General features: G+C 44.5%; 1 protein-coding gene across 12 annotated transcripts in view; it reads left to right on the top strand.

The window, feature by feature from the left end:
* Nucleotides 1-16,247, top strand: part of LOC135219184 (signal transducer and activator of transcription 5B-like) — a 225,397-nt gene that overhangs the window by 115,133 nt on the left and 94,017 nt on the right. For all 12 annotated transcript variants that reach the window (XM_064255728.1, XM_064255730.1, XM_064255727.1 and 9 more), the window contains exon 13: nucleotides 11,588-11,699. In XM_064255728.1, the coding sequence (XP_064111798.1) occupies nucleotides 11,588-11,699 (112 nt within the window). The remainder of the gene's footprint in view (nucleotides 1-11,587; nucleotides 11,700-16,247) is intronic.

The following is a 16,247-nucleotide window of genomic DNA, read 5'->3' as shown; positions in this document are numbered from 1 at the left end:
TGGGAACTGGAGGACAGTAATAGACCTAACCTTGAATCTGTTTATAAGAAAAACCAGGTTCAAAATGGAAACTCCAAAGACAGTTCTACAAGCAGTCAGGATCAAGGACTTTATGCTGACAATCGACTTGAAAGACGCATACTTTCAGATCCCAGTCCATCAGTCTTCCAGGAAATTTCTCTGCTTCAGTCTTGCAGAGTAAGTTTTAGAGTTCAAAGTTCTGTGCTTCGGATTGACAACATCTCCAAGTTTTTACAAGAGTGTTCGCTCTCGTGTCGACATGGGCGCATGCTCAGGGGTTCAGGCTAATAAGATATCTAGACGATTGGCTGGTGATAGCAAAGTCCAGAGAGAAATTACTCAGGGACAGAGCGACCCTTCTACGGTTTTGTCACAGCTTAGGCATTGTGATAAATCGGGAGAAGTCGCAGTTGGATCCAAGTCAACGGCTGGTGTTTCTGGGAATGGTCATAGACACAATAAAAGCCAGAGTATTCCCAACAGACCAGAGAATAGAGAAATGCAAACAAGTGGTGAAGGCCTTTCTAGAAAAACAAACACAGCCAGCAAAACAGTGGCAGGTAGTACTGGGAGTTCTAACTTCCTTGGAGAAGCTAGTACCACAAGGGAGGTTACACCTTCGGTCTCTACAATGGAGGATGAAGGATTTCTGGTCGCCAATAGTAGATCACCCGTACAAGCAGATTCCCTTGTCGGCAGAAGTGAGGAAAGACCTGCTGTGGGGGGTGAAGGACAGCAGTCTGACAGTGGGTGTTCCCCTTCAGCAACCCTCACCGGATCTCTTGCTGTTTTCAGATGCGTCACTAGAAGGTTGGGGAGCGCATATGGAGGAGCTGATGGTTTCAGCGAAATGGAGCGGCGAGGACAGGAAACTCCATATAAATGTGCTGGAGCTAAAAGCAGCATTTCTGGTACTACAGGAATTCCAGGAGAGGGTGCAGGGACATCCAGTGGTTTTGATGTCAGACAACACCACAGTAGTAGCTTACATAAACAAACAAGGAGGTCTAGTGTCTCGACAGTTACATATGATGACAGTTCAACTTCATCAGTGGGCTGTAGAGAATGTAGTAGACATCATGGCCAGATATATTCCATGAAAAAGAAACGTAGTGACCGACAAGTTGAGCAGAAGGGATCAGATCCTGGGAATGGAGTGGTCCTTGCACTAACAAGTTGTGGACAAAATGCTCAGGTTGTGGGAAAGGCCGATCATAGGCCTATTCGCAACCAGGTACAAGAAGAAGTTGGGAGTGTATTGTTCGGTAGTCCCGGACGTAGAGGCAGTACCAGAAGACACTACAACACCCATGGGACAATCTGGATGTCTACGCATTTCCTCCTTTTTGTCTAATCCGTCAGGTTCTAAACAGGGTAATGCGGTCTCAGAACCTCAGAATGACTCTGGTAGCTCCGTTATGGCCGAAGGCGGAATGGTTTCCGGACCTCTTGGAACTCCTGATAGACGTACCAAGAGAGTTACCACCATGGAACAGCCTGCTATGTCAGCCTCACGTGGAGAGGTACCACCGGTCGGTGAAGTCCCTATCACTTCACGGGTGGAGACTGTCGAGTATCTCTTGCGAGCGAGAGGGTTTTCGCAAAAAGCAGCAGCGCACATGGCAGGAAATATCAGAAAGTCATCGACAGCAGTATACCAAGGGAAATGGTCAGCATACTATGATTGGTGTCGTAGAGGAACTTGTCTCCACTCGGTACCACTATTCAGCAATTAGCAGACTTTCTGATATATCTCAGGATAGAAAGGCATATGTCTGTGTCTGCGGTGAAGGGGTACAGGGTGGCTCTAGCCTCGGTCTTAAGCATGAAAGGCGTGGACATTTCATCTTCATGGGAGTTGGCCATGTTGATGAAGAGCTTTGAACAGTCATGTTTACCAAAGGAACTGAAAGCCCCAGATTGGGATTTGACCATGGTACTGAGTAGTCTGACAAAACACCCCCTACGAACCACTAAGGCAGTCCACAGATAGGAGCCTGACCCTGAAGACAGTCTTCTTATTGGCTCTAGCTTCAACCAAAAGGGTGGGGGAGCTACATGGCCTGTCTTCTATGGTAAAGCACTCGAGAGGTTGGATGTCAATGGCATTCAAGTTTGTGCCAGAATTCGTGGCCAAGACTCAAAACCCATCAGTAGTGGACAGCAGGTTTGGCTCTTTTTTTTCCATACCTTCTCTGGCTGATTTTGTAGATAAGGACAAAGATGAGATGCTTCTGTGTCCCGTCAGGGTAACAAGAGAGTACTTAAGGAGGACAAGGCACCTCAGGCCAGGGTGCAGGAGGTTGTTCGTAAGTACAGGACGGAACAAAAAGGAAGTGTCCAGGAATACAATATCGTTTTGGCTAAGAGAAACGATCAGGAATGCCTACATGACAGAAGGCAAGGGGTCATATAGCCAGGAGAAGGCTAGGGCTCATGACATTAGAGGCTTAAATGCTTCTTTGGCATTCAAAAAGAATATGTCTGTCGAGAGAATTCTGAAAGCTGGTGTTTGGAAACGCCAAACGACTTTCGCTTCCTTTTATTTAAAAGATGTTGCCCATAGATCCTTGGATACCTTTTCCTTGGGTCCAGTGGTGGCAGCCCAGCAAGTGGTATAGCTCATCCAGTACCCCTAGTCTAAGATGAAGGTATGAAAGTAGAGTGAATGGGATGACTGGTCTTTTTGTCTTTACTACTTTCTTTCTACTCCTTTACCTACGGGCAGTATGAAGGAGAGTACCGTCATGAGCTGGAACGAACTAGATGCAGGTGAGGTGGTCAGCCATACTGTAAAGTTATGTTAGAGTATAGTATACTTTTCAGTAGCAACACACCCCTCTCGGTAGTTGGAAGGGAGGGGTGATGGTAGATCCAGACACTAAGGACAAGAGTGGTTTATGAGAATAGGGGGTCCCCTATTTCCCCATAGTTTGTAAACCATGGCATGATACCAGCACCCAGTGAGGGAAACCAATAGATCTCCTTATATCTTTGGTTCAAAGGTTATAGTCCATTCTCTTAGAATTCTCCTAATATTCGGAAATGGATTTAGGTGGCAAACTCCCAGTCAGTTAGAGACTTACCTCCCTCCAATAAGTAAGTCTATCCTAATGTTAAGACCGAAGGTTTGTTTCGTATATGAACAAATGACAAATTTGTAACTAATTTGTATTTTTCATAACTAACAAACCTGAGGTCTTAACAGTTAAAGGGCCCACCTTGAACCACCCCTCTAGCAGTCTAACTGGGTTAGAAGTATAATTGGCGGGTTGGTCACACGGCGCCAAGGGCATTCTGGGTATACATGCTCCGTGACCTGGTATAAATGCCAATAGTCCTTGGATCGCACAAGTTTAATTTAATTCTACCGGTTTCCAGCTTGGCGCTAGTAAATCCTAATGTTAAGACCTCAGGTTTGTTTGTTATGAAAAATACAAATTAGTTACAAATTTGTCATTTTTACCATAATTATTATGGTTTTCCCATTAACAACAATTTTCGGTTATCACCTCTCGGGCTGGAATGGAACCTGTTTTAGATCTTATCTTCTAAAATATTATGTGAGCTGTGAAATTAGATTTGCAAAAGAAAGTAAAAAAAAATATTTGGAAGAACATGTATGAATTGCTAAAATTAGCTTATTTTTATGAGTGTCTTGGAAAAGAGGTCCTGCTTAGGGTTAGAAATATTTGCTTTCAACTTCCTCTGGAAGGTACACAAAATTTTTGAGTTTTTTATTTTATTCTTTGAGCATTTGCACATCTTCCTCTTTTTTGTTTGTTTCTTTTTTAAATTGTTTATGTTTGTTTCTTTTTTAAATTGGCATATGTACTTTAAGGTTTGCCCGGTCGTGAGGTGGTAATGTATATATAGGCTGGCCTGTAAGGGTTCAGCTATATTTTCTCTAATATCTTGTGTCTCCATTTCTTATCATGTTGTTGCTTGAAGCTAATGTATACTTCTTATGCATATTGTTTGTGGGAGGCATAGCTTTAAATCTTTCTCCCATCAAGATGTGCATCATTGTCACCTATCTTGTTAGCCCAGGTTCCAGTCTTAACTTCAGTAATGAATCCAGGAAAGTTCCTTCATTCTATCTTTATTGCATCTTTTTTTTTTTTTTTACATGGTGATTCACTTGGATGACTTTTGATTTCCTCTTGCCTTTCAGTACATACTAGTGCATATGTCAGGATTGCAAATTGACATCTTTCCACCTATTTCATAATGCCCATTGTAATTCCTAATGTATTGATATGATTTTCCCAAAGCATATATTATAAGTCAGTCAGGCAGTTCCTTAGCTTTTGGCATTCTCCAGACCAAGTAACATTATAACTCATTACTTATCACTTTTGATGGCACCATTCAAATTCATGGCTGCCTTTCATTGTATCAGTGCACAAATGGTAAAAACATTCTTTTTCCATTTGTCCCATGTGTTCAGATCATGCCATTGAAAAATGGAGTTTTAAAGCTGTAAAAGTTTTGATGTCCTTTGCTTTGGATATATCACACCTTTCTCTTTTGTAATTACTGCCTCCAATACTGTTCCTAATAAATTAAATTAACTTTTGTTCATGAAACTTACCTGTCAGATATATATATAGCTGTATTTTCTGAAGTCCGACAGAATTTTAAAAACTTCCGACACACGCAGTGGTCGGCCAGGTGTTAGTACCCATTCCCGCCGCTGGAGGCGGGTATCAGGAACCATTCCCATTTTCTATTCATAATTTTTCTGTCGCTGGTGCTGAAAACACCTGTTTTCAGTACCTCCGTCTTAGGATTTTGGAAACTTCATTGCCCTAAGTATCCTAATTGTCTTTTGATTTATTTACTTGGATTTGTGGCTAGGCATACGCTATCTTAAATTGATTTGAATTTGATTCATTTTTGCATAAAATATCTGAATCTAGTTAGGCTAGTTTCAGACGGGGTTGTCTGCAAAGATAGGGTGTGGCTACCGAAAGCTTCGGTAGATCCGCACTTGGTATGTACGAGGGGTATGGGTCTTGCTTCTTTGTTGAGATTTGTCATGTAAGGAGTGTGAGACTTTGTCTATTCCGTAAGGAAGACGTATGATTCGTATGTTACGCAATTAATCAGTAAACATGTCTAATTCCGTAAGGAGACGTATGATTCGTATGTACGCAATTAATCAGTAACAAAAGTCAGGGTAGTGAAACCTGCTAACCTTCCTGTAGACATTTATTTTGCCTAACCCTGTAGTATGGCCTACGGGCTATGAATATGTCTACGAGAGGTGCTCGCTCTCCTTCATTGCTGGGAAGTGCTACTTCTGTAATTGTTACTCCTAACCCTGCAGTGCCTTCGGGCCCTAAGCCCAAGCTGTCTGTAGAGGAATTGCCCTTTCTCTGATACTCTTTCGATTCGTATCTTAGAATCGAAAGTGCTTGCTTTAGAGAGTAAAAGTGAAGTGCAGAAGTGCAGTGATACCCTTGTGTAGTGGAGGGTGCGTCAGATCGGCCTCGTTTGCCTCTAGGCCGGGACCTCTGCTTGACTCCCAGGACCCGGGGAGGGAGCATGTCGAAAGCCTAAGAGGGTTACAAGGAACCCCCACCGATCTGGCGTGCCTTCGGCAGTTTCTGATGAAAATCCCCCAGACTGCCAAAGTGCGTGCGCGTGCACGAATCCTGAAGATTGCTTCTCGTCCTCCGAAGCGTCCTCCCCATGCAGGGTTTGGAGCTTTCGGAAGGACTCGCGACCCTCTAAATAGAAGCTTTATAGAGAGGAACGCTTCACGTCCTCTCTCTCATCTCTCGTTATGCGTTTCAGTGAGAAGTAAGAACGGCGAACGTCGCCTGAACTCGTGTCCGTCTTTCCACCGAGAAATACGTAAGAGAAGTCATAGTAGCAGGAAGCTTTTGAGAGCGCTGACGCCCGGGACGCTCGGATGGACTCCAGGCGCGCGCGGTGCACGCCAAGTGCGCGCCAGTGGACGCCAAGTGCGCGCCAGTGGACGCCAAGTGCGCGCCAGTGGACGCAAGTGCGCGCCAGTGGACGCCGAGCGCGCTCCAGTGGACGCCGAGCGTCACGACCAGCGCACGCCAGGTGTGTCGCCTGGCTGAAACGTTTCTGTTGAACTCTTCAAGCTCTTGTTTCAGATATGGGCCTAAAGAATGTTTATCTCTACCTCCGGTGATACCTCTACCTCACTGCAAAGAATGTGAAGTAGGCAGTGCTTCGGAGGAATTTAAAGTAAAGAACAGACAACTTCTTCTTCGAAACCCAGCAAGACATCGGGTTTGCGTGATTCAAGAGGTCTCTGTCAATTAATATTGCTTTTCGCATAGGTGGATGGAGTTAAGGAAAGCTCAAGGGAAGATCTCGTTTGCTCTACGCAACCTTTGCCATTTCTGCCAATCCATAAATTTAAGTTGCCACTACCGCAGTCAAGACTTTGCGATAAGGCAGTTACGGGTTATGTAAGGCTCGATGTCCTGCACGTCAGGACTCTCGGCAACGTTCAGTGGATTCTTGCAAAGGCACTCATCAAAAGGACGCTCTTCAGGAAAGCGCAAGACAGGACTTCCTTTGGCCATACTGCCAATATTTTAAGCTTTAGCAGGCATTAGTTGTGATACGGGAGAGGAAGCTGGTTGGAGAGTTTTCTTCCCTCTTCCCAGGATAATTTTGCAAGCTTTTTAGCCCATCTGAAAGGGTTTTTCAGATGATAGATTTTGTTAGTTAGTCTAGTCGACTACGCTGCCGAATTGAACATCGTCGTTCTACCTGCCGTAAGCCCAGTCTCTTAACAGATTCTTGCCCCTTCCTCGTTTGAGACGAGGGAATCGAAAAATTAAATGCTTGACTCCCTGGATTTACGTTTTGTCAATTCAGTGACTTTCCCCCATTGACAATATACTTTCGTTTTGTCAAGTAAGTGGTATCCCCTCATTGACAAATATCTCTTTGTCCCGTAAATGGGTTAGTTCTCATTGACAAACATCTCATTAACTTGATATTGCGTAAGCGAATAAAGCTCTTTTGACAAGATTCGGAAGAGCTCTCATTCGTCATTCGCAGACTCGTACAAGAAATAGACTTGTAGAACTACGTCATGAACGCTTATGTCCAGTAACATAAGAAGCTTGAGCTGACTGCTTCGATTCTCTTAAGTTTTGTTCATGAAACTTGCCTGTCAGATATGTATGTAGCTGTATTTCCGAATTCAGCTATATATACTGTCTGCCAGGTAAGTATGAACAAACTTTATTGTGATATAATTTCATATTTTGCCTTGCGTTATTTTACTTCTGGTTGGTTCAAGTCATATACGCTTGCTGTAGTTACCTCTTCGGATGGCACCGAGAGGTCTATTGTCTATTTTAAGGACATTTAATCGTTACTCCCTGCAGCCTTCCAGGAGTTTTCCGATTTATCTTTTACCGTTGTATGGTAGTGTTCTGACGACACAAACGCATCTATATATTTAGCGTTTTCTGTTTCGCTATACCAGCTTGAGAGTCTTTCTGCTCAAAAAATAACGGACCTATGTTTCTTCGTAGAATAGGGTAGCTGGCAACCCAGACATAAAGTTAAGAGACGACGTTCGTAAGCTGCTGGCTGCTGCTGTCACGTGTGTCTGTCCTCCAGTCCAACCCCGAGCCAGTAACAGATCGGGCGCTGTCATGCACGGTAGGTTTACGTCTCTCTCTCCTGCGGATTGACTGACTAACCGTATCTGTGCTGGCGGTTACGTCTCTCCTGCGGGATTGACTGACTAACTGTATCTCTGCCCTACAATCACGACTTTAGCCTAAGATTGAGGGGATTTCTTACGTGAATGAATAAACGTTGCATTCGTTTTTGCCTTACTATGTTCAACAGAGTTATCTCTTAATCCTTTCGGTGCTCGTTACCGCACGGTATAGAATACGAGTCTACCGCAACATTGCATTTTATATGCTCTCCTGCTTAGGCAAAGCGCAGCCTTATTAGGGAAGTAAGCATACTCGGGGAGGGAATGGATGAGCTTGCTGGGGACCATTTCCTTCCTGAAGAAGTTTGTTTCCCCGCCCATAGACTGCAATTCAGACCACAGTTTTCTCCTACCGGGAAACTGAAATATTATTCAAGATCTAGGAATGATTCTGAACATCTCTCAGTTGCGTTTATCACCTGAGGTGATAGAAAGAAGGTGCCGGACATCTGATAGGGTTTCAGATGTCTTGGATCTTAATCTGAAAGAAGTAAAGCGATTCGGTAGTCCCTCAGTCTCGTAACGAGTTTTGGGAACCAGTGGTCCAGATCAACTCTGATATTCCACAGCTCTCTCATATCTTAAGAAGTATCTTCTCGGTCCCTGTTCGAGTTTACGAGAAAGCCTATTATAACAACAGGCGAGATGTAACGATCCTCTAGAGGTTCGTTACAGGATTGCAAAAGTCCGTACGAATCGTCTAGATCGACGGCAGCAACTATTGACTTCCGAGTGGAATCTTTCTTTAGAAGTAAGTTGAGAGTTGTGGAGACTTTAGACACGCCCTTTCATTCTTCTCTTCGATATGTTGAGGACGAAGAGGCTTCTTTTCTGCTCCCTTATTCTCGATCCGGGACGGTACCTTAAACGCCATCCTATGATATTGAAACGGGGATGGATATTTAGTCTCTTTTCCCCGTTTTTTTCATCTCTTAGGAAATGTAATAAGAGGATTTATGACGTCACAGGGAGCGACAATGACGCTGATCGCCCCATGTTGGCCTTCAGGATCCTGGATTCACAGAGGTCACATACTTCCTAGTTCACTTTCCAAGGACCTTTTCCGAGAGAGTCGGTCTACTCTAACTCGACAGGAATAAGATTACCGTCTTCCATTTCCGTCTGAAGAATGGGATAAGCTGGCAGTCACAACTATTAAAGAATACGCAAATAGTTGTTGACGGCCTTTTGGGCTCAGAGCCCTTCACGATCTTTGAGTTCTGTGGAATCTCGAACCTCGCTCATCATCTACTTTTTGTCTCACCTGTTTTCTCGGAGTCAGACACACGTGCGAGATCAGGCGACATATAGTAGCCCTGAGTTTCTTGTTGACGAAGTCGGTTGCGTTTATACACCCCCGATGATCGTGTAACATGAGACCAGGTTGGACTGTCAGCATTCTTCCTTCGGGACTGAATCGCCTTTTTGCTCCTCGCTCCTTTCTTTCTCCTGGCACCAGAAGCTCGAGTCAGGAGTTGATTCGCTGACGACGTTGGGTTGCGGTTATACACCCCAAGGTTTGCTTAGATTGAATCGCCCAGGCAGTCCAGACACTCATCTTCAGCGAAGAATAGTGCCTTATGGTCTATAGGGTACAGCCTTGCTGTCCTTGATTCGTCTGACTGGTCAACTGGTCGTCACCTGACTTTAGTACAGACGGACTGACTGTGCATGTCCAGATCGAAGCTTTCAATATGGAACTTAGACGTAGTCTGAAGTTCTTGATGTCAAAGCATTCGAACCATCTCCTACCTGTTAACTTCTTGCATGTGATCAGAAGGCCTTCTTCTAACCACCCTAGATACGACAAAGAGGGTTAGTGAGATTTTAAGCCATCGTCACAAGTTTGGCTTTAGAGAACACAAGGCGGTGTGCTCTCTAACCCTTCCGTTGTGGCCTAAGAATGGTAACCCTCCCGTTTTGTCCTTGGGCCAGGAGCTTGGAAGCAAGGATGGCACAAGTTAGTGGGCAGGAGCCAGAGAGAGTCCTGTGCCCTGTCGGTCTCTCAAGTTTTATCTACATAAACTCAAGAAAGTCGAAGTCATTCGGGCATCTGCAGTGTTCCGAAAAAGACCAGACTTGCCCATATCGAAGAACAGCCTGGCTTTAGTGTTAAGGAGTTCTTTCAAAAATGCTCCTTCATTGTGTTTGCACAAAGATTTGAAATCTTTTATCTGAATGCTCACGAGGTGAGGGCGCGGCCTCGAAGCATTTCAACAGAGCATGGCACTCAGCAACATCCTGAGTACCATGTTTAGCGAAGCAACTCTGTGTTCACTTCACACTCCCTGCGAGATGTGAAGATGGCATATGAGATCTGCTGCTCGCTAGGGCCATACGTGTCTGCAGACACAATCTTGGGGGCAAGAGTACCACTCATCCTATCCTGTAGAAAATGGTTAGGAAGGAGCTCTTAATTTAGTTGTTGAGTCGCCGACAACGGCGACTTCTTAACTCTTAAGCCTTAGTTAACACACCTTAACTTTGGCTAGGTTGGTCAGGTGGTGATATATATATTTATATATATATATTTATTTTATTTTTATTCTTAGCCCTCATGGTATGGTCAATATGGTCTAGTCACGTCGTGGTCTCGCCCCTGTTGACAGATCATCTGGAGTGCACCAGCTATATAGTCTCTACCTCGCTGGCAACTCTAGTAGCACAAGCAGACTTACGTGGCAGTAAACCACGAAGCCAGCTATGCTAACAGGTGGAACCAAGATGTAAATCATCTGCATGCATTTGTTTCCCAAAATCCTTCTATTCTGTCCCTTCCCACCTCCAAAGGTGGGATTCAGCATATATATATCTGACAGGTAAGTTTCATGAACAAAATGATATTATTATGATACAATAAAGTTTGTTCATACTTACCTGGCAGATATAAATAATCAAGTACCCACCCACCTCCCCTCAGGGGACAGTGGAAATAAAAATTATGAATAGAAAATGGGAATGGTTCCTGATACCCGCCTCCCAGCGGCGGGAATGGGTACTAACCACCTGGCCGACCACTGCGTGTGTCGGAAGTTTTTAAAATTCTGTCGGACTTCAGAAAATACAGCTATATATATATCTGCCAGGTAAGTATGAACAAACTTTATTGTATCATAACAATATCATTTTTGTTCTTTTCTCACTTTCTATAAATTTATAAAATGGGTTTTCTGATTCAACTTGTTAACAAGTTTACAAGTTTTCTGGTTAAACTTGTACAGGCAGTCCTCGGGTTATGACAGGTTCGGCTTACAATGTTCCGAGGTTAAGGCACTTTTCAATTATATTCATCAGAAATTATTTCCAGGGTTACGACACCTACAACGCTGATCTGGCAGAAGAAAAATGACACCAAAAATGCAAAATAATGAATATTTGAAGGTTTTTATGATGAAAAATTGAATAAGAATGCAGTTTACATAGTTTTGAATGCACCCAAAGCATTAAAAGTAAGGTTTTCGTAGGATTTTTGACGATGTTCTGGCTTACTACGATTTTCGGCTTACAACGTGTCTCAAGAACGGAACCTCCGTCATAACCCGGCCGACTGCCTGTATAACTAACTGTCATCGAGCTCCCTGTTCCAATAGATGTAATCTTGTGTGAGTGAGAGATTACTCCTTTTGTCTTCAGTCTGATGTCTTTTGAGGACAAAAAAGGTTCAAGACACCATTATGTGTGTTTGGAACTAGGCTAACACAATTTCATACCTTAGATTTTGTTGTGATCTGATCACTTACTCTGGTAAAACCAGACCCAAGTGAAATAGTGATTTGTATTCTATAAAATAGATTTGTGATATTAGTACATTATTCTAATGAGCCTTTCTTCTTCAAGCTCTCAAGTTCAAGACTTCACTAACATGTTGCTGTCATGGTCACAGTTCTGCAAGGAGCCTCTTTCTGAGCGTAATTTCACTTTTTGGGAATGGTTCTTTGCTGTCATGAAGGTAAGATTTTTTTGAAATTGTGATTGTTCCATGTTTAAAAGAAAATGCAGTAAACACCCAGGGATCATGGTCTTGCAATTCACGGACTTACTGATTTGTGTATTTCTGTATGGAACATATATACAAATTATTCACGGAAAATCACCTGCTTGCAGTATTTTTCACTGAGGAATATTAATTAATTACTGTATTTGTTTCATATAATTGTCATGACTAAATGCACTTTTTGTGATAACTATTAAAATACTCAGATATAAGCATTTTTAGCATTCTGCGTGGTTTTTGAGGGTTTTTAAGTATTCATGACCTATAATTGAATTGGCAGTTATAAGTGTTTTTAGAGGGTTTTTTTGTATTCACAGATGTTAGCTAGTATCCCCCGGGGGCAGTGGGTTTGGTATGTCTCCACTTCAAATCCAAGGGGTCCACTGCAATATTGATAATAAAAAGTCATTTATTCAAATGTTAGATCAAAATAATATTGTCTATGTCACTTCCAATTCTGCACTACATTCAGTGTGTTTATTATGAAATTTATGGTATGTGAAAATACTGATAACTAATTATCATTTTACTTTTTAATTTATAAGAGTAATCCACTCACAGAATTTAAAATTATCATTTTCATACAATCAACTTACCTGTCAGATATATACATAGCTAAGACTCCGTCGTCCCCGACAGAAATTCAAATTTCGCGCCCCTCGCTACAGGTAGGTCAGGTGATCTACCGGCCTGCCCTGGGCGGCAGGACTAGGAACCATCCCCGTTTTCTATCATATTTTCTCTGTCGCCGGTGGTATCAACATTGTTGTTATTACCTCCTGACTTAGATTCATTTTTCAACCTTTGATCAACGTTTTTCGGCTTTTTGGTGACGTATTTGGATCGTGTTTTGGCATTCGCTACTGTGGACTGTTTTTGGAATAACTCTTTTGGATTTTTCTCAGTATGTCTGATTCTACTGTGAGTGTGAGAATGTGTGTGAATGTAGGCTGCAGGGTGAGGATACCGAAAGCTTCGGTTGATCCTCACACTGTATGCCGTAAATGTAGGGGGGTTCAGTGTTCTGCTATTAACACTTGTAGGGAATGCGAGGGTTTGAATGCATGAAGAGTGAAGACTTTGACTTCTTATTTGAAGAAGTTAGAGAGGGATAGAGTTAGACGACTGAAAGGTGTGAGTTCAAGGCCTATTGAGCCTTTCACGGTTAATTCTAACCCTACTGATGTAGATTCTCCCTATAGATCTCATTCTCAGAGTGTTTTTTTTCGGATTCGGCATCGGAAATCGCCAATCTGAAAGCGACTATTAGAGACATGAAGTCCAAGATGGCTGACTCGAAAGGTAAGGCTAGTGATAGTGAACATTAGTGAAGTGAGTTCTATCAGTGTTGTGGAGGGGGCGTTTGATCGTCCCTGCGGCGCTCCCAGGCCTAGACCTCTTCCAAGCTCACATGCCCAGAGGAGAAGGAAAGTCGAAAGCCTTAAGGGGGTCGTGGGGAATCCCCAACGGTCAGACGTCCCTTCAGCTAGCTCTGCTTCATGGCAGCCAGCTCAAGGGCGCTATAGGAAAAGCGTCCTTCGCGAGTGTTTCTCGTCCTCTCCCTCTCCCTCACCTAAACGAGGGTGGAAGGAGTCGAACTTATCGAGACCGCTGAGCGTCATATGAGCAAGACATTGATTCGAGCCCAGAGCGCTTCTCGGATGACGCCCCGTCTGCTATTAAGAAAGCGAAGGTGGCGTCAGCGTCACCTGACGCTTACGAGGAAGTACCCCATCAGGCTTCTTCCCCGAGTGATGACGAGAGACGTCATGCACTAGACGTGGGGGAGAAGCGTCCAAGAAAGATCATTATGGCGGTTCAGGAACAACTGTCATCTCTTGTGGGAGTTTTAGCGCCCCGTCGGAAGGACGTGACGCTTCCAATTAAGAAGTCTCGTCCTCTCTCACCTGCTCGAAGAACGGGGGCTGACGAGAGTGTTGTAAGACAAGAGAAACGAAAGACGTCTTTTAGAAGTGAAGCGTCATTTCAAGCGGATCTTAGACGTGACGCTCCGTCCAAGATTGTGACGCCGAGTAGGAAGCCCTTAGAGAGCGAATAAGCGTCTTCCAGACGCGAAGCGTCATCAAGACGTCAACAAGAGACGTCATACATGACGCTCGGAGAGCGGGAAGCGTCATACAAGACGTCTTCTAAAGCGCAAGAGAAGCCGCAGGTTGTGACTCCTTTCAAGTCGATCAAAACGGAAAAAAGGAAAGACTTTCATTCCCTTAGCCCCTCTCCTATCAGGAGTTTGTCTCCTCCAGAAGAGGAAAGTTCAGAAAGGAGAACGGAAACTCAGATTTATCCCGAGTTGGAGGAAAAACTCGGATGATGACGATCATGGGAAGAGAGGGCTTGTCCAACTATAAGGTGTTGACTACCCTGCTTCTGGAGGAATACGGAGACGAGTTGACTCCGGCTGCTCCTCCTTCTCCGCGCTCGCTCTTTTCGAGTGCGAAGGCGAAGAAGCCCTCGTCTTTTCTGAAGATGAAGCCCACCATCTCGATGAAGCGGGCTTTACACGCCTTAGATTCCTGGATGAAGTCGAAGAAAGACTTAGTCAGGACAGTATTTTGCATGCCTCCAGCAAGGTTAGCTGGGAAAAGAGGCATATGGTACAAGACGGGGAGGATATGGGTATCGCTCTCCCTTCTACAACAGAGGCAGATTTTTCCGACGTTAGTTGACGCTTCAAGGCGGTCCAAGTCTTAATTCTGCTCGTATTACATGGAGTATTTCAGAACTGGATCATCTCCTCAAGGGACTTTTCCATGTATTGGAAGTCTTCAACTTCTTAGATTGGTCCCTTGGGTGATGTCCAAGAAAGCTCACGATTCACAGGGAATCGAACCTGAAGCCCTGTTATGCATTTTGTCTTGCATCGACAAAGCGGTACAGGATGGATCTTTTGAAGTCTCTTACATTTTTGGAGCAGGTCTTTTGAAGAAAAGGACGGTGTATGGCGCCTTCTAACAAAGGCAGTCTCGCATGCTCAGAGGGCAGCTCTACTGTATGCACCTCTGTCTGACTATTTGTTCCCTTCTCAGTTAGTGAAGGACGTGGCTCACTCTTTAACTGAGAAGGCGACGCAGGATCTTCTGATGCAGTCGGCTAGGAAGAAGAAACCTGCTTTAGTTTCTGACAAGAAAGAACCTAGCTCTTCTATGCAGCCCTTTCGAGTGGTCCGATCTCCAGACCTCCCGCAAGAAGGAAGGCTCCAGAGAAGAGAGGTAGTCCCGCCTTTCGTCCTTTAAAAAGGGAAAATGAAACATTTCTCCTCCAAGCACCAGTAGGTGCCAGGCTCCTGGGATTCGTGGAGGCCTGGACACTGATAGACGCAGACCGCGTCTTCATTGAATATCATAAGGAAGGGATACGTATCCCTTTCCTGAATACCCTCCGCCCCTAACGTCAATACCAAGGGAACTATCAGCCAAGTACAAGGACCCTGTGCTGAGGGATACTCTTCGATCGATGGTGGAACAAATGTGGGCACAGAGTGCAATAGAACTAGTACTGGATCAAAACTACCCCGGGGTTTTACAATCGCCTTTTCTAGTGGCGAAAGCCTCGGGAGGCTGGAGACCAGTACTAGACGTCAGCTCTCTGAACAAATTTGTTCAGAAGGAGAAGTTCTCCATGGAGACTTCTGCTTCAGTCCTAGCGTCATTACGACAAGGAGATTGGATGGTGTCTCTAGATCTCCAGGACGCCTACTTTCACGTCCCGATCCACCCTCGTCGAAGAAGTACCTCCGTTCATGACGGGGGGAAGGATCTTTCAGTTCAGAGCCTTGTGTTTCGGCCTGTCCACAGCTCCTCAGGTCTTCACAAGCCTGATGAGGAATGTGGCGAGATTTCTTCATCTCAAAGGAGTGAATGTCTCTATGTATCTAGACGACTGGCTCATCAGGGCCAGATCGGAGAGACAGTGCTTGGAGGACCTAAAGTTAACTCTGGATTTGACCAAGGCGTTGGGATTGCTTGTGAACCTCGAGAAGTCTCAGCTGACCCCCAGACAAGACCTAGTCTATCTGGGGATTCGGATGGATTCTCGGGGTTTCGAGTTTTCCTTCGCAAGAGAGAACCGCAAAAGGTTTGAGGATAATCTCTCTCTTCTTAGAGAAGCAAACAAAGTCAGCGATGGGAATGGTTGAGCCTTCTGGGGACGCTTTCCTCGCTGGAACAATTCTTCCCTCTAGGAAGACTTCATATCCGTCCACTTCAATTACTTCCTCAGAAGTCTTGGAGCTGGAAAACCGGACAACTGTCGGACTTTGTTTTTCCCATTCCAGTGGAGATAAAGGCACACCTACAGTGGTGGTTGCTACCTCTGGAAGAGAACAAAGGGATCTCTCTAAGAACACAGAACCCAGACCTAGTGTTGTTCTCCGACGCGTCGGAGACTGGGTTGGGGAGCGACATCAGGCTCAGAGGAAGTGTCAGGCACCTGGGAACCACACAGGTGTCCTGGCACATAAACTGCAAAGAGCTCTTCGCCGTA

Source organism: Macrobrachium nipponense, chromosome 1 (assembly GCF_015104395.2).
Source record: "Macrobrachium nipponense isolate FS-2020 chromosome 1, ASM1510439v2, whole genome shotgun sequence".
NCBI classification, from domain to species: Eukaryota; Metazoa; Arthropoda; class Malacostraca; order Decapoda; family Palaemonidae; genus Macrobrachium; species Macrobrachium nipponense.
The sequence above is the reverse complement of the archived record's forward strand: the minus strand, read 5'-3'. Positions and strand labels throughout refer to the sequence as shown.